The sequence below is a fragment of the Hypomesus nipponensis genome, chromosome 7 (assembly GCF_054491055.1).
Source record: "Hypomesus nipponensis isolate SF chromosome 7, ASM5449105v1, whole genome shotgun sequence".
Lineage (NCBI taxonomy): Eukaryota > Metazoa > Chordata > Actinopteri > Osmeriformes > Osmeridae > Hypomesus > Hypomesus nipponensis.
Window position 1 is genome coordinate 6371128 of NC_140367.1, and position 22662 is coordinate 6393789.

At 45.3% G+C, this 22662-nt stretch overlaps 3 protein-coding genes across 4 annotated transcripts; 2 read left to right on the forward strand and 1 right to left on the reverse strand.

Moving 5' to 3' along the window:
- Nucleotides 1–521: 521 nt before the first annotated feature.
- On the forward strand, nt 522–3545 carry klhl42 (kelch-like family, member 42). 2 transcript variants are annotated; one of them, XM_084702094.1, is made up of 3 exons: nt 522–1702; nt 2017–2210; nt 2340–3545. In XM_084702094.1, exons 1-3 carry the CDS (start codon nt 930–932, stop codon nt 2786–2788), a joined length of 1416 nt encoding a protein of 471 aa, XP_084558220.1. In that variant the 5' UTR covers nt 522–929; the 3' UTR covers nt 2789–3545. The 2 variants fall into 2 exon arrangements, with proteins under 2 accessions (XP_084558220.1, XP_084558221.1); XM_084702095.1 differs by having other exon boundaries at nt 2344–2667.
- Nucleotides 3546–3803: 258 nt separating this feature from the next.
- Nucleotides 3804–4959, reverse strand: LOC146276504 (uncharacterized). The gene is made up of 2 exons (XM_084702096.1): nt 4807–4959; nt 3804–4729 (listed from the first exon to the last, which is right to left on the reverse strand). Exons 1-2 carry the CDS (start codon nt 4940–4942, stop codon nt 3951–3953), a joined length of 915 nt encoding a protein of 304 aa, XP_084558222.1. The 5' UTR covers nt 4943–4959; the 3' UTR covers nt 3804–3950.
- A 994-nt stretch (nt 4960–5953) lies between these two features.
- nrip2 (nuclear receptor interacting protein 2) lies at nt 5954–20985 on the forward strand. Its single transcript, XM_084702097.1, has 6 exons — nt 5954–6759; nt 13671–14039; nt 16886–16968; nt 17229–17389; nt 17858–17910; nt 18725–20985. Exons 1-6 carry the CDS (start codon nt 6604–6606, stop codon nt 18839–18841), a joined length of 939 nt encoding a protein of 312 aa, XP_084558223.1. The 5' UTR covers nt 5954–6603; the 3' UTR covers nt 18842–20985.
- The last annotated feature ends 1677 nt before the right edge of the window (nt 20986–22662 follow it).

The following is a 22662-nucleotide window of genomic DNA, read 5'->3' on the forward strand; positions in this document are numbered from 1 at the left end:
TTCAAGAGACTTATCAAAAAGAAGAATGTAGAAATAACTTGTCCTTAAACCACCCATCCTTAAACCGTTTGTTCCACTGACAGTTGAATGGCTTGAAAAGAGCAAGGACCAGATGCAGTATGGTCAGCTTTTAATTTTTGATATTTAGCTTCAGTCAGTGGTTACCTAGAACAGTCACAAAACAACAAAACAAAGGCTTGTCATTAATAACTAAGACATAACCTACTTTCAAATACATAACAGGTTCTTGGATCTTGGGCTAATAAGGTATGTTAGAGAGAGGGCCAATAAAATGACACGACATACTATAGAAATAAGTGACATGTTATGCCTGACATACTTAAGTGAGTTGTAGAGTACAATTGCGCAGATGAGCTGATATGGATAAATCCTGACCTGGGTTTGAAATCAACAAAAGAAACAGCCACTGAGCGGCAGCATTTCATCCGTAATTTTCCTAACACGCTGTGCGAAGAAGTACACATGACGGAAATGACGCAACCCAATGAACCAAAACAGGAAGTTATGAGCAAGCCGAAAAGAAGGGAGTAGTAAGCTTCAAGCTACTACAATACAAATATGAGCATGCCTATGCAAGTGAACGTGGCATCCAACGTTTTGCTAGTGACCGCATGTGTCAGTGCAACATTTTAAACGTGCAGCAATTTAATTGTGATGAGTGACGGGATTTTCAAATAGTTGGTTATCTTGTGCATGTCCAAGATGCTAGTTAGCCAGCTGTGTACTTGTCCTTCCATCACCGTCCAGATCAGAATGTTACCATATATAGGCCTGGTAACATCTTTTTCTGTTGCAGACCACCCGTACGCCAATGAAATGTAAACCATCATTGTCCCTTTGTATGAGGTTGGAGGAGGACAGATAGCAATACAGACCAGACCAATTCACTTGCAGGCTATTTAAACCAAATGCAAAAAATGTCATCGGAGCAAGTAATTGAAATTGTCATGGATGACAAAACCTACAATGTAAACAAAAGGAAGTTGATAGAGAAAAGTGACTATTTCCGTGCCCTGTACAGCTCAGGGATGCGCGAGTCCACAGAAGATTCGGTTCAATTGCAGGGGCTGAGTGTTCCGGGTCTGGAGTTGGTTCTAGAGTTCATCAATACGTCCAAAGTTCAGATTGTTAATGAAACACTTGAAGACTTAATTGAAACAGCCTCTTTCCTGCAAGTCACCTCCATCCTGAAGCTCCTCTCGTCTGAGATAAGACTAGAAAATTGCGTAGAACTTTTTAACCTATCTGAGGTTTATGGAACTCATGATCTCCGTAATGCTTGCCTCAAGTACATGAGCTACTTCTACCACCCCATGCTGCGAAGGCCCGAGTTCTGTAGTTTACCCACTGGCCTGCGCAACCAGGTCAAGGAGATGCGCATGAAAGGCACAGCCACACTGGTCGCTATTGGGGACTTCACTTGTCTCTCCCTGGACCTGCCTGACCAGGATGAGTCCTGGTCCATGTTGAAGTATGGAGAGCTGGAGCAGCGCTGGAAGCCGCTCGCTAACAACCTTCCCTCGGACATGGTCAACGTTAGAGGCTATGGTTCGGCCGTTTTGGACAACTACCTCTTCATTGTGGGCGGGTACAGGTTGACCAGTCAGGAGATCTCAGCTGCCCACTGCTATAACCCCTGTAGAAATGAGTGGAACCAGGTGGCACCCCTGAACCAGAAGAGGTAACTATCTTCATTGAGTGTCTTACATTTACATTTAGTCATTTAGCAGATGCTCTTATCCAGAGCGACTTACAGTAAGTACAGGGACATTCCCCCCCGAAGCAAGTAGGGTGAAGTGCCTTGCCCAAGGACACAACGTCATTTGGCACGATCTCGCAACCTTCAGATTACTAGCCTGATTCCCTAACCGCTCAGCCATCTGACTCCTCTCTTCCAATAGGACAAACACTTCTACATGTCAAGTTACTGTATATCTGCTAACTCACCAAATGGTACATCCGCTTAAGTTTCTTGATATCTGTATTTCCCTTCAGGTCAAACTTCAAGCTGCTGGCAGTCAAAGGGAAGCTCTATGCTGTGGGAGGCCAGAGTCTGGGCACGGTGGAGTGCTACAGCCCAGAGCAGGACTGGTGGACTTGTGTATCATCGCTGCCTGACCCCCTGGCAGAGTTCTCTGCCTGCGAGTGCCAGGGCATGATCTATGTCATGGGAGGCTACACAGCCAGAGGTTTGTCTGACGAGTACATAGATCTGGGGGGGGGGGGGGGGGGAGAACCTAAACCAATTGTTATATTAGACAACTGTTGTGTCTCATGCTTTCTTATTATTTGCCTGTTTGTGTATGTGTGTGCGCCAGACAGGAACACCAGTGTCCTTCGCTACTGTCCCACCTCTGACAGCTGGACAGTGTTCCGTTCTTGCTCCGCCCACGTCCGCAAGCAGCAGATGCTCTCGGTGGAAGATACCATCTACCTGGTGGGGGGGTACACTCACGAGCTGGAGCCGGGGCGGCGGCGGCCGAGCCAAACAGAGGACATGCTGACGGTGCAGTCCTACAACGTGGCCACGGGCGAGTGGCTCCAGCTGAAGGAGAACACATCCAAGTCGGGCCTGAACCTGACCTGCACGCTGCACAACGACGGCATCTACATCATGAGCCGGGACGTCAGCCTGCCCACCAGCCTGGAGCACAGGGTCTTCCTCAAGTACAATATCTTCTCGGACGCCTGGGAGGCCTTTCGACGCTTCCCTGCGCTGGGCCAGAACATGCTGCTCTGCTCCCTCTACCTCCCCAATGTTCTATGACTGGTAAAGTAAGGGCTGGGAGAGAGGTCGATACCACCAAACGGGTTGTCAAGACAGGAAGCTAGACCACTAGAGGCTTGTTTGTGCTCCGAGCGGCTATATGGCAAACAACCAGGAGCAGTGGTTACAGGGTCAAGATGGCTGTTACAGAATGCTGTAGGGTCAAATGCCTGGTGGATTAACAAAACCCACAGCATACAGTTTAAAGACAGGTTATTTATTATGTTAATGATGCCATGAAATAACTACTTAATTGTGGGCAAACAGCAATGATGAACTGTGGCTCAGTTGGAGCATGTATCATAGCAGCATACTATTTAGATCCTTTGGATCGCATAAAGCATTCCGTGTGTTTACAACGCAATGAAACATGATTCAATTTTCAAACATGTTTGTTAATTGAAGTACACTGCAAACCTTAAATGCAAGTTTCAGATATGAGAATACTGCAACGTGTGTGTGATATGGAGTGATAGTCTTTGTTTTTCTTTGACAAATGAGATTTTTTGATGAGATAGGCCTAAATGAACTTGATATTGGTTTAATGATATGTCTTAAAATGTATTTTGATTAAAAGCTTAACAATGATAGAACTTATGAAATAGTAGGGAACTTATTAAAGCTTATCAAAGTATAAACTTGGGTAAACTAAGCCAAGCCTAAAATGCCATGAAATGGATGATGAAAATGTGCCTTCTCCAAATTAGTTTGGGATTTTGTATGAATAAAGCACAAATGCAAAAGTGTTCAATTGCCAGCAACTGACCAAAACTGCTGTTTTTTTTTTCTTCATCAAGGCACTTTAATGAAAACAGAGACTAAAGTGCAGACGATAGGAATTTAGTTCTCATTGCTCTGGGTGATTAATATTCTTTGTGCATAGCACTTACAAATACAATTCAGTCTACTGGTAATATCAATATAATTAGTGCTTTTTCGCCAAAAGATTCGATGGAGCAGATTGATATGGGTTTGTCTATTTGCTTTGTGTTCTGAAAGATGCTTTGGACAAAATACAATAAAGAAAACAGACTTCTGTTTGTGTGCCTGTTTTATTTCAGTGTGTAGATACAAATCAAATGAAACTGTGTGAATTGAACACAAGTCTGGTGAGTAAGGAAAAAGGCTGGATGTCTCTGGGGAATATTATTCTGTCATACATCTAACAAATGCTATTGTAAAGCTCATAAAAAACCTCAGTGCTTAGAACTGACTTCTTCTCCATCTTAGTGACTGAGTTAGCTAGGTGGGCTCCAGTATATCTCCTTCGACTCTGTCGGTGAGGTCTGGGGCCCCGTGCATTATTGTACCTTGTCCTTTCCTTTCGGGGGCTGTACCTGGGTTCTCTTGAGACTGAAATCAGTCCCGTTCTGTCTGAATGATCTGGATGCAGAATGTCCACATCGACAGAGAAGACAAACTGCTCATACACAGTATAATCAGTGATATTGCACCTCCCCAGTATATCTAGTGCATTATCTGTCCAGGTCACACTAGAGAAAGCCCTGCTGAATTCCTGGCCCCTGTGGTTAATTGAGGCCCATTCCCTCCCAGGATAAGATGGCACAAATGACCCATCACAGAGCATCCAGTCTGGAGTGCAGCTCTCCCCCTCCTCCTGAGAGACCTGCTGGAGCTCCTCAGCAACAGACTGGTGCTCCAGACAGGATCTGGTGTTCCTGGTGTGCCCCCTGTAGCTAGGGTCCTGACACTCAGTTGGTCTGGCTGGAAGGTAGGACTCCGAGGACAGGAAGTCTGTCTGGAGGTGGGCGAGATGGAAGAGATCAGGAGCGTAAAGGTTCCCTGTGAGTCTGTGGTAAAGGTCTGGGAAGCTGAGGGAGAGACACTGCAGGTTCTGGAAGGTCAGAGGCCTCTCCTCTGTGTTGGTCACTCTCACTCTCACTGTGTGTGTTGGAATGCAGTGAGGCCTCTTCACAACACCTGAGCAATGAGGATGAATGAAGCTCAACTTATATTGTTGGTAGCATTAACACAGTATAATGTCAGTAAATATTTACCTAATTGGCTGAGAACAGGAGAGTCTGCTGCATAGAATGTCAGTGTCAGTAGGTATCTTTCTGTGTAGGGATGACACACTTCCATGTCTAACTGCAACTGGATGGCTTTGGTTATTTGAATGAACACAAACCACATTCTGAAGCTTTTTTGAAAGTATCCATGGCAACAGTTGTTAGAATCATTCCTTTTCCAAATTATTTTATTGCCACACGATTATACTGTTAATCTTTACCACAAGATGGCAGTATATCCTTGTTGAAGTAAAAATAACTAATAAAAATAACTAATCTTCAAAGATAGGAGGTTTCTCTTCAATTTTTTTAATTGATTTAGTCGAAAACAAAATGACTCCAATGCTATAAAAGGGTCAATTATTGACACTTGTTTCATGTACACTAAGACCCTTTCCCAACAGTGATGGGAAATGGAAGATGCTCATGCATGCAGCCCCCCCGATGTTATCTTAACTGACAGTTGGGTTGAGGTGGGGGCTGTGGATCTCATGCTGGTCTGTTGGTAAAATCATGGGCTTGGTGTAGGAGAGCAAGTAGAAATCAATGGTGGACATCAGTGACGCCCATCGATCTCTGTGTGGAGCGAATCTCACCAAATTCACATAAACACAGCCTCGATGCTTAAGCTTTTGAAGGATCAAGGGAGCTAATGGAAAGCAGTTTGGGCGAAACAGCAACAGCAGACATTTGCATTACATAATGGGAATACAAGTGGTAAATGGTGGGGAATCCCAGAGGCAACGTTGTTTTCTACATTTATACCTATACTGACTAAGCACTGACCAGAAGCATTATTCAACATAAATCCCAGTGGGTGGATAGTATACAGTCTTTAGTGTGGTTGATATAGGGTTAATAGAGTGAGTGTGGCTCAACATTGTTTACTAGACCCTTGTGTTACCCCTTACTACAAAGCAGAGGGGGTGGGTGATGTCTGCTGTGGCTCAGCGTGTGTGTGTTTGTGTGTGTGTTTGTGTGTGTGTGTGTGTGTGTGTGGGAGAGAGAAAAAGAGAGGGAGAGAGAAAATAGGTCTGGAGGGGAGGATACACCTACTGAGAGTGAGAGCATCATCGAGAGGAGGAGACAGTCACAAAAGAAAAGGAAATAGAGAGACCAGAGAGAGAGAGATAGAGACCAGAGAGAGAGAGACCACAGACCAGAGAGAGAGAGAGAGACCAGAAAGAAAAAGCCATAGAGAGGGGGGCACCGTTTTCTCCTGCATCGCTGCAAGGACAGACACAGAACTGAAACAGGAGGAGATACATACACTCAAACTGCATTCTCACCCAGACTGAACATGACCTGCTGGAGAGGCAGATCTAACAGGACCATATAACAGGATCATCAGCACATTGGACATTATGACTGCTCAGTCATAAATACTACAGCCTACACAGGTAGATACCAAGGACTTCCGCATCAAAAACAAGTTTGACCTCAAAACGAGGAAGGTTACTGTTCAAAAGAGGACATGAGAAGGGAATTTATTGCTGGGGGGAAAAAAAACTTGAGGCGTAAACAGCATCACGCTCTCGGGGCTGTATCTGAGCTGAGGAGGACCGTCGACACACAGGGGCTGTGCTAGTCTCGTCTCTGACACACGTACATGTCCTTCTGTGCTTCACAGCTGCGTTGCTGCTGCTGCTGCTATTCCTCCCAGGACTATATCTCACACTAGTGCGACCAGCAGTTTTTTGTTGTTGTTGCTCTCCCAGTGTGTAGAGCTGCCTGTGCCCTGGTCCACAGCAGGTTGTGTGAGCTGTGTAGAGGCTGTGCCTGACTATGAGCGGGACTAAGAAGGGCGAGCTGGCTATCCGCGACAAAGCCATCTTCCATCAGCAGCGGCGTCTGAAGCAGGCCACCCAGTTCACACACAAGGACTCTGCTGACCTGCTGCCCCTTGATGGGCTGAAGAGACTGGGCACCTCCAAAGACCTGGTGAGTCTCACGCCCGGTCGGCTGTTATCAATGCTGTTGTTACTACTGCCTTGGTCTTTCAAAATAGGGATTTTTAAATGGTCGTGAAGAAGATGATGAATTTGAGTTTATTTTGGATGCTTGTCTGGAGAGGTCATTGCCTGTTGTCTATTGTTGTCTGTCTAGTGCCAGAGGTTATTATTATTAGTGCTAGTTGAGGTGTGTCTCATGCTAGTCAGTTTATGTACTTTGGAGGTCTGATGAGAGGCAAGCAGAGTTTGAACGTGTCAATGCTAGAATACAGTTATAAAGATTTCCTTGTTTTTTTTAATGAAAGAACAATGAATACCTTATGATCAGAGTGTACCAGGGAGAACCAGACCTGTCACACCCTGTTACTTGAGTGAAGCTTAATCTTTTCTCACCAGCAGGACACTTTTACACACACTTACGCACAAGATACACTGACCATACATTACTGAGGCAGTAAACCCTCACAGCAACATTCTCCAATCCCCACTTCCTCCTCCATAAACCAGTCATCTCTCACGTCGCTGTAGAGGACACGGGGGTTCCTATGGAACGAGGGTAATAATGGCTTTGTTGCCCCACTGTCAACTCCTGACTCAGTCCTGACTAGATGACAGGCTCCCAGGTCCCCAGGTTCCCAGAGCGCACTCCAAGAAGCTTCACAATGAGTCTCTCTGGCATGTAGCATCTCAGGGCATGCTGTGTGTATGATTACACTGTGTGTTTATATTCCCCACATTTCAACACCAGGACTCACAGTGGGCTCCAGCAACCATAGCCTCCTTGGCAAAATTCCACCTCTGTCAACCCTTGCTCCAGTCTCTTTGTTTTCAGTCTTTTCCCACTGTTTTGTTCCATTTCCTCTCTCCGCTGACATCTTATTCTCATATTTACACTTATCACACATATATATGCGCACATGTTCCTTCCGACAACTATGAATCAATATGCCTCTAGAAAGCCTGAGGCAAACATGGCGATTGTTAATGAGTGTTTTAAAGGTGAACATCCATTATGCACAGCCTTTGGTCCAGTGATTAAAAGCCAGAAACACTGATGTTATTGACAAACACAATACCTTGAATCAAATTCACTTAGAATGGAATCTGCAAAATGGTGAAAAATAATGAAAACCAAATGTTTCCCTGAAGTCCTTACTCCATTATTCATACTTCCAAAGGAGATGAAACAACAGGTATCCAATGACAGCATGTAATTCCGAGTCTCATTACTCAGACAAATCGCAATTATAGTAAAACCAATTATGTACCAGTCAGAGGAGCAATGAGATTCATTCTCATCCACATCAGTCTTCAGAAACCACAAAATCAGACTGAGGCCACAGGGGGCTCAGTAAGGCTTGTGTGGTGTCTCACAGCAGTACTGTATGTACGTTGAACTGGCCTTGGAGCCAGAGAGAGGCAGCCATTGTTAGGCCTCCCCCGCTTTACCAGCCAGCCTGCCTGGCTCTTGTCTCTGTACAGAACTGTCACAACCAATCACGCTGTCAATGGAGATATGACTCAACTGAACGGTACAAAAGCATCGAGTGGGAGCGTCCCTAAGGTGTCTGAGAGTCTCAAAGACGACTGGCAACAGCAGACAGCTAGGATCCAATCACAGCTGGAGAGAAGACATGTTTATTTGTCTCTATGCCTTGCATGTCAGTAGTGGTAAAATAGTAAAAATGATTTTTTTAACGTTTTTAACTGGAAATCTGCTGAGACTAATTCGGAATGACGATTATTAATTTGTCTTCATTAACGTGATTTACAGAGCCAGGAAGGTTCTTAATTAAATCAGCATTAGCTCATGCTGGGCCTTAGATGGAACCAGGTTTGCTGCTGCTCTTCAGCCTGGTAGCTATGCCAGGGAAGTATTCAATGGTGGAGCCTGCGTTACATAACAGCCCATTTGGTTGGCTGCCCCACGCCCAAGGCCCTTTTATCTCCTCAGCTGTGCCTCACCACGGCGACCAGAGCGAAGGAGCAGTGAGCATGAAAAGGGCAAACGCAACCCACCATTCAAGCGGGAGAGGCAGGGAGGTGAACAGGCAGAGGCGGGGGGAGAGAGAGGGCGGGTGGACGAGAGCAGAGGAGCACAGCCACTTATAGGGACAGTGCTTATAGCAAGTAGCATTGCATAATCTCATCTCACCCCCGCTCATATAGACTCCATGTTTCTTAATACAAACAGCTAGTTTCCCCCAGACATGCCCAGCTAGCCTCCTCTCCCTGCCCAATAGATAAGTGTGCCTCCCGTACACCCTATCTGCTCTCCATTCCAAGGCCTCTCCCTAGGCCTTCCCTCTTCCAAGTTCTCCCTCTCTCCATCTCTGTTCTCCCTCCGTCTGCTCCCGTCACAGAGCGTTACACATGGAGGTTCTCCAGCAGGACGCTCTGCTCAAGTAGGCAGTGATGCTCCAGGTGTTGGAGGAGGGTGGCGTGCTAGCTGAGCTGCAGAGCAACGGCCATTATTACCTTAGCTCCATAGGAACCCCTGCCCCCGCTGCCCCCCCTCCCTCCTACCCCCGCCGAATAAAGCCCCCCTTTCCTCCAGTTGTTCAATCTCTCTCTCTCTTTCTCTCTCTCTCTCTCTCTCTCTCTCTCTCTCTCTCTCTCTCTCTCTCTCTCTCTCTCTCTCTTTCTCTCTCTCTCTCTCTCTCTCTCTCTCTCTCTCTGTCTACGCTGTGCATGTCGGGAGAAGCTAAGAATAACTAACTGTAGAACGCAACAGCTAAACAACCCCAACATCAGTGGAAGAAAGAAGAAAAGGAAGTGGGGGGAAGATGGAGACAGAAGGGAGGTGTGGAGAGAAGGGGTGAAATTGAGGGTTAGACACAGAAAGAAAGAGAGGGAGGGCGAGCGACAGAGAGGAAAGTAAGGAAAAAAAGGGAGAAAAACAGACAGAGAGGACAGAAAGACAAAGAGAGAGAAGTGAGAGAGAGGGAGAGAGCAGCTGTGCTGCTGCACCCTCCTGGTTTGTGTCACAGGAAGTGGGCCGCTGGGGACCTCGATCAGAATGGGAAAGTAGGCATTTGGCAGGGGGGGGGGGGGGGAGACGACATGTGACTCGGGCCTGTTGCAGTTAGATAATTAGCCCACATGGCAATTAGCCTCTAATCTCACACAGAGCGAGAGAGTGTGAGAGAGAGAGAGAGCAAGAGAGAAAGAGAGAGTGTGAGAGAGAGAGAAAAGGACATGCTTTGACAAAGGGAGAGTAAGTGTCACAGTAACAGTTGTTTCTGTCACCCTGGCAGGAGACTGGTTTGGACTGGAACACAATGTTGTCAGTGCTCCCAGGTCACTGCAGGATTCTAATCAGCAGAATCAGCATGACACATTAAACGACATAAAAGAATAGCGTGTGGATAGTGTGTGTGTTTGTGTTCATGTGTGTGTATGATTGGTTAGAGCCTGATTGATTGCATCTAACTAAATCACCAAAACATAATGGATGCGAATGTTTCAATTGTATGGATAGCAAATCACAAATCAGCGCTTCAGCAAAATTGCCAAACGAACTGTAGCAATTGGCTACTTTATCGAAGGACTTTTGTGTCCACAATATGCTAAATGACTGCAAGCTAAAATACAGTGAAGGTTTCCTGAATTTCGCTGTTTACTTGTGATGGATTGAAATGTAGAACCCTAATCAGGTCTCTCTGTGTGTTATGGTTTAAGCCGCTGGAAGACAGACGCTAGTTACTATTCTGACATTTTTCTTCACCCTGTATATTTGAACCGCCACTTCCCTTCATGTCATCAGACCCTGAACCAGAGCATTCTCTTTTCAGAGTGTGGTGACAAAACACTGAATCACTTCAAAATACAACGAAAAACACTGGGACACGTATGGTGGGTTTACGTACACTGGACCCAGGCTGACTGTTATTAACATGCTACAAGCTCCTTGCTGTGGCAGCAGATGCCTTCCATGACAGAGATGAGGAAATGACAGTGTGTTCATGGCTGCCTGTCAGGTTCCTTCTGCTCTGTGTACTGCTAGTCTCGTGGAAAACAAGATTCAGTTTGAACATGGATTGATATCAGTTTCTTAACAAAAGGGTTTCCCTCATAATAGAAGGGGGTTTCTACATGTGTTTTTCCATCGCTGCTGCTTTATAAACCCCTGTCACCTGACTGCACAGAGAATCAACCTGGGCTATTTCAAAACGCAACACGTCTACTTCCATCATCATAGCCCTCCATCCCTAAATGTGACGCCTGTAACTGCAGCAACACCACCCTTCCAATCCATTTATGTGGATTGACAGACTCCAGACACACCACCCTTCCCACCATATATCCCTCTATTCATCCTCTATCCCTCTATCCTTCATACACCATGGAATCAGTCTGACATCCACCCATTGACCCTAATTATCTCCTGGTGTGTTTCTGTACACGTTAAGAGATGGGAGGGAAAATACAGTAGCCAATCATGGCGTGATCAAGTTACTTAATTAGATGATGTTAATTATGTAAAAAATGGACAAGCCACTCATTAGACCACTCCTGTGTTTGATTAAGCTGGTGCTGATGACATTCGAGCCATCTGATTGGCAGGGTGAGTGCGAGGTCAGATGTTCCACCTCTGATAAAGGTGGTGCTGAAGGCCAGCAAGGGGAGTGCAAGTAATAGATAATCGTGATTCAGACCTTACACGAGAAGTTGATTTCATTTGATTGGTATGGATGTTAAGCGCCTCACTCCGAGCATCCTATTCTGAGGAGCGATCCTGTGGAGAAGAGGCCGTACTAACAGCTTGAGTCAAGCTAAATAAACCCTCCCTAATGACACCGATACACGAGGACAGGGGGAGGGAAGGGGTGGCAGGCTCCAGACCGCGCATTATAACCATCAAGGAAAGAGGAGATAGACAGAGGAAGTGGAGGTAGAAGGGAAGGCCTAGCCAAAGGTAGATATATACAATACAGAACTGCATACAAATTACTTTAAGCCTTGAATGATAATCATGAAAGGGCAAAGGCAGACAGGGGGGAAACCGGTTCAGAGATGCGTAAATATGCGGGCGGCAAGCCTTTAAAGATGACCTTAAAGACGAGAGGAGAGAGACAATGGAGAGTGAGGAAGCAGGGGAAGGGTAGAGGAACACCGCTGCTGAAGAAGCCTCACTGTGTCTCGTCGGTGACCTGCAGGGACAAAGGGGCACGTCACAGCTGTTAGAATGCTGTGAGGCAGAAGCAGAGGCAATTACACACATGTTCTCCACAGGCAGATATGACAGAGCCTTACTATTTTAATACCAAGCCTGGGTTATAGGGTCTAGGTCTAGCTGGCTCCTCTCTCTCTCCCCCTCTCCTTCTCTCTCTCTCTCAATCTCTTTCTGCATTTTTCTCAATATAATAATGACCTTTGTTACTGAACAACCATTTCCAGGAGTGCTATTTTTGATTGCTTCAGACTGAATCATAAATTCTGCACGATATGAAACATGCACAAACAATCCAATAGAATACATACACAATAGGAAGCAACAGCATGGCATCTATTCTTCTGTCCCTTGTATTCTGTTAAAAAGAAACTCAATTTTCTTCACAATAGCGGATTTTAATGTTCAATGGCAGCATTTGGGCAAGATTCCCTGGTGGGTGTCTTGAAGGAAATTGCACTCTTGTTAACCCAGGCAGCACAATACTGTGATAACAGAAGATGTAAACTATAATACGTCTTGATATTGCACATACAGGCAATGTTCCAAGGCAAAGCAAGGATAAAACCTTCACACTGAAGCACTGTAAAACAGCAATATTTAGCAATATTTCCACTTCTGAGACATGGCCAAGAAGGTGTTGAGGGGAGGGGTCAAAGGTCACAGTCCTATAATCAATCAGTACATGTGACATATCCATGCTTTTCCATAGAGCAGCAGCTCACAGGTCGGCCTCTCTCAGAGACACATCCCCAGTGAAAACCTACATCTGTTTCTATGAAAGTGTCCAAGCGAGGGCTAAAGTGGGCCTGGTGATTGCATTAGCAGGAAGGGAGAGAGGAAGCTGTGGACTAAGAGGAGATAATGGCTGTTCTCTGGCAGGCTCCTTTTCATGGACCGACACAACTCACAAACCTGTTGGATTGTCAATTATGGTTCAACTAAGAAAGATGGACAACACTTTACATTAAGGTTACATGTAAGAACATAGCAAAAACGACAAGATAAACATTGTAGTTACGTAAGAATTGCTATCTAATAAAATTGTATTAATTAAGTGTTGTGTGTGTGGTTAAGAGGCTACACTGCAACTTCTTGATTAATCTTTGAGACCTGGGAGAGATCCTTCTATAGTTAGGGTGCTGAGCTGACTGATGCCAGAGATTACAGAGGTGGAATTCCAGTCTGATCCAGACCGCTGCTCGACATAGTCTATATGACGATTCCACTTTACAGACATCTGCTTAGGCTTGGCTGTGGTCTGTGTTCTTATCATTACTACGGCAGGAACCAAGCTTAACAACTCCCTTTTACTCCTTGATGCTGTAAAGTTGGGTAGTGTTGGCTGAGCTTCCGTTTACATGTAAGTACCCCACAAGCTATTTCATGGAAAAGGGCCTGCTACTAAAATATGATTCAATTCATACTGGAAATCACCGACTCACCGAATGCAAGCCTGTTGTTTTGTAATGGTTTGAAATCTATTTCCAAGTTAGTCATCCAGACAATCATTCTCTTATTGTGAGTGAGTGATCAAATCATGAAACAGTTCCAAGGCTTTTCTGCTGGGTTTGTCTCTGAAAATGATCTACAAATGAATGTCCATTACAACAACTTGGATCTAAAGCCTTTACAATTTATGATTATTTTAGTTTCATAAGCCCCTTCACACACCCCTGATTTATACTGGGTGTCTGAAATCCTGTTCCATTTGTTTGTTGTCCTAGCAACCCCACAGCATCGTTCAGCGCCGTCTCCTTGAGGGAAACATGACTCGCCTGCGGGGAGAGGCAGGGGACCTCAACTCCAGGGTCCGCTCCCCTCTGGCTGACAACAAGGAGGGCGGCGACGCGGAGGAGCGGAGCGAGAGCACGGCGGACGACTCCACGGAGGAGAGGGAGTCACCGGAGGAGAGCGAGAGGAGCCTCCGGTCAGACGAGGAGGACGACAGCAGCGAGGCCGGGGGGAAAAGTGGAGCGGACGAGGCCAGGCAGACGGCCGGGGCAGATCAGACTGAGGAGGGGACGGAGGAGAGGCAGGGGATGGAGCGGGGTGGAAGCCTGTCTACCCTCACTGCTCTGCTGGTTCAATGCAAGGTAGCGTTATGGTCTGGTTACCACTGGGGGTTTGCTTTTCATCAACGTCCTGTTCAACGCCTCGAGTACTTTTCTGTCAGTACTGAAAGAACACCATTCAGATTGTGCTGTACTCTGCTATTCAGCTGTGTTCTCGTCTTATTCTACAGATGTCTGTCTCATTAGCTGTAAATAGCAGGTTGGCTGTTGGGAGCCTTCTCCTCTGAGACACTTCACATTAATGACAAAGCTAATGGACATGGACACAGTAACGATGACTCACCTTGGGCATCATAGATGCACAATTGGTTTGTAATAGGGAACAAAAGACACAAGACAACATTGGTCTTTCAGTCATAAATAGGCTGACTAAGTCTGGAAGCGTTACGTGGATAAAAACAGAGGCATCAGTTATTATGATTATCCATAACATCTACAGTGACCTATGGGGACTGTATCCAAATGAACTGAAATGCAGACTGACAGTAAACAGTGAAACAACACCGTCACCCACTAAACCGTCAACTCCATAGAGAAATACCAAAATAGAATTCCCCAATTAAGGGGATTAGCCTCAGGGAGTGTGTTTGTGCAGAAACCATGTGGTCCTCATGTCAAATCGAAGGACAACCCCAGAAATCACCGATCCTTATTCAACATCATGTCATTTCATGGTAGCTTTTAAAAAATGGATTTTCAGCTTCTCCTGTACCATTGCCATTTTGATGAATACGTTTCTAAATGCTCATCCTCCTTGCCTTATGAGAGTATAGGATTGAATACATCTCATTTGGAAAACCCTTGACTAGGCCTACATAAGTCAGCCTTCCTATGACGGAAATCGATACTGAGCAAGCGGTGCACATATTGCTGCCGTTTGATATGTTGGGTGCAGTATGTGTGTGTGTGTGTGAGTGTGTGTTTGAAGTAACGGGGTCCACAAGGGGATTGTTCAACTTGGTTCAGATTTTCCCTCGATCTTCTTTGTGTCCTGTATCCTGAGTAAAAACAAATGCAAAACAACTTCACAGCATTGCAGAGCTTTCACCATTCACAGAGGTGGGTTTATTACACCTGTCAGACTGAGACAAAAAACATTGTCTGCAGGCCTGATAAACCTGTGAAGAGTCTGCAGGCTGACAGAAGCTCAGCTGAGCCCATAGGGTGTAGAGAACTATAAGTCCCATAGATCAGCATGATCTGATAATATACTAGTAGGTGAATGTGTTTAATCTGAGATGGGAAAAATACTCAGAACCAAGAGAATATGGTGTGATGAGTGAGCTGCCAGGGAACAAAAGGTGAAAACATGCTCTGCTCAAGGTGTTTTAAGACACATGTTACCCTGAGGCGGTGGTTGTTGATAAGCCAGATCTCTGGGGAGGTCATGCCAGTCATGTTTATGGTTTCACAAAACACCATATCAAGTGTCCATGCTCTCAACTAGGAGGAGGTGGAGCCATCTTATTCTGCTCTCATGCATGCAGAGAAGCCATATGCTGTGACTCTGAGCCTTCTCTGTTTTCAAAAACACACCCTCCCACATGACGCCTCCCTGGCACGGGGTCTCTCTAAAAACACTGAGCGTGCAGAGCACAGAACAACAGGCGGTGTCGTCGCAGAGAAGGCACCTTAGTAGCCATCACTATCTGCCGCAATGTCCGCTTCCCCCTTTACAATGAATCACAGCGATGTGACACAAACTGCCCTGCAGCAGGAGTGTGCTGCGAGACGAGGAAAAGAAAGGTCATTAGAATCAGGACACACAGGGCTGTCGGCTCCACTGCTGTTGGTACACACAGTTTTGATGACAGTGGATGAGAGAACTGGGATGTCCAAGCGATGCATATCGTAGTTCACATGAAGTAAAGGACACTGTATTGCATTGGTAGAGTGGGGAGGCGGGGGGTGGGGGGGGGGGTCACTTTATGATATTACAGCAGGGGAATAACACTGCTAAAGAGGTTGTCCCCCTCACCCACAACCTGCCTCTCAGCAATGTTCCAGGGCTCAGTTTCAAGATTATGCCACTTCAGACTCTCACATTGGTCTATAGGCACCTTTTGTCAATCAGGCTTGTCTATGGTTCAGTGATTTGTTAAAGAGTGACCCTCAAACACAACTGATTGGGCTAATGTTTTACAGTCTAGCCATGTATCCGAATAACAAAGCATAGAAAGGGTCTTTGAAAGCAAAGTACAGTCTTAATGCTACGAGATCATCCTCTTTGAGAGGTAAACATGCCCTGTTAGCAGTACGTGTCTCAATGGTTGAACGAATACAAAAAAGTACGAATACAAAGAAACCACTGAAGTGAGACTGGAGGATCTGTGGACGGTCAGGTAGTCATTGTTGGTTTATTATTATCGTTAAACACATGACTAAATAGCTAAAGATATGCATTGTCATCAGTTTACACACACATACACACTAATCTAACTTAAACAGTTCCTTACTCCCCAGTCAGAGAATCGATGCATAAGTGATTACCAAACAAACAGCCATGGCGGTCCAAGCCTCAATAAACCCACGCTCATTTTAACAGCTCAGGCAATGTGACTTAATAGACTACTGATGCGTTTACAAAGTCTGCAGTGTCGATAACCTATTTATTCCAAGTGTATACTCCAGTATATTCCACTGGCAGTTTTACAACCTGGGAGTTGGCAGTGAAAGTAGAACTGTTGGGCCCTATTTGATGAAAAGCCCTTTTCTAAGCTAACAGATCAATGGATTTAACTGTAGTTACACGACGCTGCATGAATGTACTGTTGTGACGGCAGCTGGTTCCTCCTTTGTGAGTCTGCCAGTGTGGAGGAACCATTAGGCTGTCGTCTGTCACTCATGTCTGCTCTCGTCTCCCACAGTGCTGTGAGACTGAAGTGAGCGCTTCCATCAACACTGGCAGTAAACACAACCTCATCTCCAGCTCCTACTGCCAGAGACTTGGGTGAGGAGACTTCATATCAATAACAGAACAACACATGGTGACCGGTCCACATGTGGGGGGTTGCCTGCGTGCAGATATGACATTAAACAAACGTCCTTGCAGGCCTTCCTGTAACACCCACCGCCCATTCTGCACAAAGTAGCCAAACACACAGTGGCCAAACACGCACTAGCCAAACACACACTACATGACACTACCTGTAATATCCACTTGTTCATTAGTGCGTGCGTGTGTATGTGTGTGCCCGTGTGCGTTGGCAGGATGGTGCCCACCCAGGAGGGTCCACCGTGTGGTCAGACGGAGGGGCGTGGCCAGACGGAGGGGCGTGGCCAGACGGAGGGGCGTGGCCTGCTCAGCACAGTTAAGGGTCTTCAGTTGCAGCTAGGCAGACAGGTGATCCAGTGCTCTGCCTATGTCACAGGTAAAAGAGGTATCAAACTGTCCTGTACATACACTGTACACATACTGTACATACATACATACATACATGTGTTAGTTGTGCATGTGGATGTTTGAAAGAGGATGTTTCCTAAAAGCATCTGGAGACGTTCTTGTGTGTGCTCAATATTCAGTGCGTGCATCTGACCTCCTACGCAGTCAGGCAGAAGGGCATGGGTTAACTCCTTACTTGTGTTACAGGGGCACACACACACACACACACATACACACACCTACACACACATACACACACACATACAGGAGGGAAGACACGTGCTCAGGATCTCACTCAAATGTGATGCTCGTTTATGCAGGAGCACAGATGAGTTTAGTGAGAATGTTCTCTGGAGGTTTGAAATTTCCTTTGCATTCCTGTTTCCATTTAACTCTCTTGCATTCTAACTCTCTTTCGATGTTTTTTTCTCTGTCTCTCTTTCTTCTCTCTCTCTAGAAGATGAGGTGTTCGAGCTATGCCTGGGTCTTCAGACTCTGCTGGAACTCAAAGTAAGGCCCTCATTAGCTCAGAGAATATGTAAATGTTGTGTTTCATTAGAGAATTAGTTTATTCAGATTTCCCCTTAGCTGGAGCTTGATAATGAAGATCAGCTCTAAAAATAATCAAAGCGAAAACACAGGGACATGATCTGAGCAGTTGAGTTTGTTAAAGTCAGAAATGGTCATGAGATTTTACAGTGCACAGAAATACTGATACTGACAATTAACTGAATCTCAAGAATCAACATAACTATATATTTTAAACTATGAGGTCAGATTGGACATAAGATATTGGGTTAAGAAGGAAAACCTGAAACAATTTATGATACAAAACAAAATTTCCTTTCAGAAGCACCAAAATGGACATTCTCTTCAGATGGGAATCCATTCAAGTACATTAAATAGCTGAGCATATTCCTAAAATAGATAAGATGGAAAAAGTGTAGTAGTCTAATTTAATTACTACTACCTCATGCAAGGGAACATAACCATACATGGACATGTACAGCAGATGCCCTAGTTCAAGAAGAAAGATGACTTGTGGTTGGCTTTTATGTTGACCTGGAAGTAGAACAGAGACTTGACAGGTTAGGGTTAGAACCCGTGGAAATGGGCTAAAGGCTAACATATGTAGAAATGGTGACCCACATACTGACAATCCTCATGACATTCCACTGCAGCATTTGTGACAGAGGAGGTTGAAACCATTCCAGTCTCTGTCTCTCTGCCTGTGGCATCCAACAGGCAGATCCATGTGCTGACCCACTTCCCTCCTCCCATTAACCCCCTCCCACCCTCACCCCCACCATCCCCCTGCCCCCAGTGCTGTGTGGACCTGAGCAGAAGGGTCCTGAAGCTGCAGGTCTCAGGAGAAGAGCTGCCGTTCCTGGAGCCGCCACCTGAGAGTCAACTGCATCACGACACCAACGAGAACCTGTGATCCCTGGGAGAGGTCACTTCCCCCCCAGCTGGCCCACGAACACCTCTGATTGGCTGCCGCTGAAGATGTTTCGCAGTCCTGAGTCTGGACTGTCCAATCACAGTGTCTCGCACTGCCAGAACGTGGACAAGCACCCTCATTATTTTTTGGTTTACACCATTGTGTTTGTTTTTGTGCAATTGAGACATTTACCATGATTTTATTCCAATGTTCAATTAGTATAGTTGATGGAGCTTACAGAGGCTTAGAATGGAGACAATCGTTTCTCAATTACTGATCATGACAACCTTGATTATCATTTGATTTTAACATACTATTTGTGTGATATTGAGGTACATATTCATTTCCGTTTGCTAGTAAAATGCCCAAATGTTGACATTTCAGTAGAACACTTCCTCATGAAAGCTCTCCAGAAGTCCATGTTCGTGTTTCAAGAGACAAGAAGAAAAGTCTCAGGTTCCTACGTAGCTGTCAATTAGAAGAGCTTATAAACGTCTTGTCAGCGGCTCAGTGATAGTCAATGAGTCCTTGCTCTGAGAGAGAACAGTAGTATAGTATACTGATAGTGTTGAACTATCTTCTCCAGGTGAAGCCTCATCTCCTTTTCTCTGTCTCAACAGATCAATGTTATCTATTTTCCCATTGAAGATCCCCTTCTATGAATGTCATTGTGGCTTACATAAAAATGGTCTCTCAGTAATTTGTCCGAAATGTTAAAGTAGACCTGGGGTGAGACTAGTCCTTGTGAGCAAACAGCAGAAATCAAAACATTCCATCTGCATGATCTTGTAGAGGTCTGCTTTTGTATACAGTCTGCATGTTTGTGTTACTATGAGAACGTTTCACTATGGTTTGTGTGTGTGTCTGTGTGTGTGTGTGTGTGTGCGAGAGAGAGAGAGAGAGAGAGAGAGAGAGAGAGAGAAGGAGAGAGAGAGAGAGAGAGGGAGAGAGAGGGAGAGAGAGAGAGAGAGAGAGGGAGAGAGAGGGAGAGAGAGAGAGGGAGAGAGAGAGGGAGAGAGAGAGAGAGAGAGAGAGGGAGAGAGAGGGAGAGAGAGGGAGAGAGAGGGAGAGAGAGAGAGAGAGAGTACATGCAGTGGAGGGGCTTTTTTCTGTGTTGGGCTTTTCAGTTTCGATATGGCTGGTGTTTCACATGGGAAAAAAGCGATGCTGTCCGCCCTCCACACACCAAGCTCTGGTGAGGATATGCTGCCAAAAGCTGAGCCCAGCTGCCTGCCTCTTCTCCCTCAGGGACATCAGAGCTGAGGCTGCATATGTGCCAAGGCCCCTCGTGGATGTTTCTTTAAGCATATTTTGTAGCTGTTTTTTTTCAGTTCAGGAAACAAATTAGCTTTGTACATTCTCTCCTCTTGTACCACGTATCACTGACGTAATTCAACTTTAAATGTTGGATGATTTGATCTTCTACATCCAAAGTGCCGTGAATTCTCCTCTCATTAGCAGCCTGTTGGAGAGTGGAACCAGACCCTACAGTCTCCCTGCTACCTACATGACTCTGTCTTGGTCCTTCTGCATAGTGTGGGGGAATCAATGGGAGTCTCATGAGCTCAAAGAAAGGTCACGCTCTGCTTTAATATCTGGACTTGCTCTTAACCCGCCCTGCTGCAGTCTCTGTCTAACCTTCTCTCAATGGGGGGGAAAGTCACCCACACATAGATTGGCAACGTTTCGGTATTCTTTGATGTAAAGTACTGGTGTACTTCCTAAGCTGTGTGATGGAAATCGATGTATGAAAGGAATTTATTTTTTGTGTCGTTTTTTTCTGAACAGTATTTTCTCTGCCTATTAAAATGTATTCTGGCTAGAGATGCATACAGTCTTTGAAACCTGCGTACAGAACATCCATAAGCTTAAGGGACTGAGAATTAAATATTGACTCAAACAGATAGCGCAAACTGATGTGCATCCAAAGGATTTAATCACATTTTATGAAACGACAGATCAATTTCAAGGATGAAGTTGAAATGTTCTCAAACATGTATTGCTGTTGATTCCCATGACGCTGCTCAGCTGTGACATCCCTGTGCCCTATGCTGGGATGTTGCTATGATAAGACCTTTTTCATGTTAGCACAGTGACAGCAGATGTTCTCCCAGGCATTAGGCTAGGAGGGCTGGCTCCTCTGACCACAGCAAGTCCATGTCTCCAAATGACTCACTGCTACCTTCCTGTCACACACATACACATGTACAGGCACACCCACTCTACTCTACTCTACACATCCCCCTCATCTCCCTTAGTGCCCATCTTCACTGCCAGCAACAGACAATGTTGAGGTGCCAGAACAGCACTGACTCAAAATAAAGAGAGAGGGATCAGATGAAGAGGTCATTTCGACCTGAGATCAGAGGAACTCTGCTTATGGAGAGGGAGCTCTGAGCTGCACAAACATACGGTATATCAATTGAGATCAATGTCGACCTAAAGTCTTCTATCTTCTTTTTATATATATATATATATATATATATATATATATATATATATATATATATATATATATATATAATATATATACCTATGTATATCTGTCTGTTTTTTACTGGAAGCCACTTGGAGAAGAACCAGTTCAGATCACATGAGTACAAATCCAGGTGGCTGATATCCATGGAGTCAGCCTTTTACAGATAACTTAAGTATGCTGTAGGTTTGGTGTGAGAACAAAATGGCAACTATAGAATACATTGAGGGGGAGGAGAGGAAAGGGGGAGAGGGGGCCTGTAGACATACATGTGAAGTCACAGCACATGCCACATCCTGTCAAAGCTCTACAAACAACCGTGGTCCCCACAGCAATGAAAAGCTACAACCAAAGGTGTCACTCCGTTGAAACAGAAAAACAGATTATCGTTGGTACTTTCCAGATTTCTCATTGTCTAATTCTCTTTTGCTGACTCATCTCAAAACAGCAACAATTGCATTTTGTTCTACTGATACTGCCTAACAATGTTGTTATAATATGAATACCACAACTTGAGGGAACGTGTTATGGATTGTTTAGTCAGACTCCCTTGCCCTGAAGATTAATCTTTACAAGATAGCTCCTGTGTTCTATACTGAAGTGTTGAGAGCAAATACAACACTTGTTCAGATCTGGAGAACTTTCTCACTGGTGGACGTAGAAATCGATCACTTCTCTACAGATGAGAGTGGAGTTACAGGGGTCACACTCATCAGGATGTCACACTCCACACAAAACTATCACCCAGAGTGTCAAAAGCAATCTCTGAGCCCGCACTGTATGAGAAATGAGATCCATTTCAGATTACACAGGCTTCACTGCCCTGTCATACCGTACAGTCAGTCAAATGGGCCAACGTCAATGCTCTCAACATCTATGCTCCAACTGCATCGTGCTGCCGACAGATTGGTATGCTTTTGTGCCATGTTGAACAGCACCAGCACACTTGATTTATATCATCTCATGATTATCATATTGAAATCTGACCTAAAAAAATGATTCCATTTGATGATAAGAGCTTGTGGCAGGGGTGAACGAGTCTGCCATCTCTGTGCAGGTGCCTTAAATCATGACTGACATGTTTCCTTTGCTTTTGTTGCCACAGAGCTTGACAATCGGCAGAGCCATCCGCCCCCTCTTCCTCCCTACTGCCTTCCCCCACAGCCTGTCTGTTTGTCACTTCCAAGAAGATTATTTGTCCTGTCTGCTACAAGCTAATCGTGCTCCGCCTTTCTATTTTTCCTATCTTTCCATTTCCCTCTATCTATATCTCTCCCTTCCTTTCACGCTGGGTAAGTGATAGTTCAGTCCCGCACGCACGATACCCACCCCTTGGAGCCCAAGA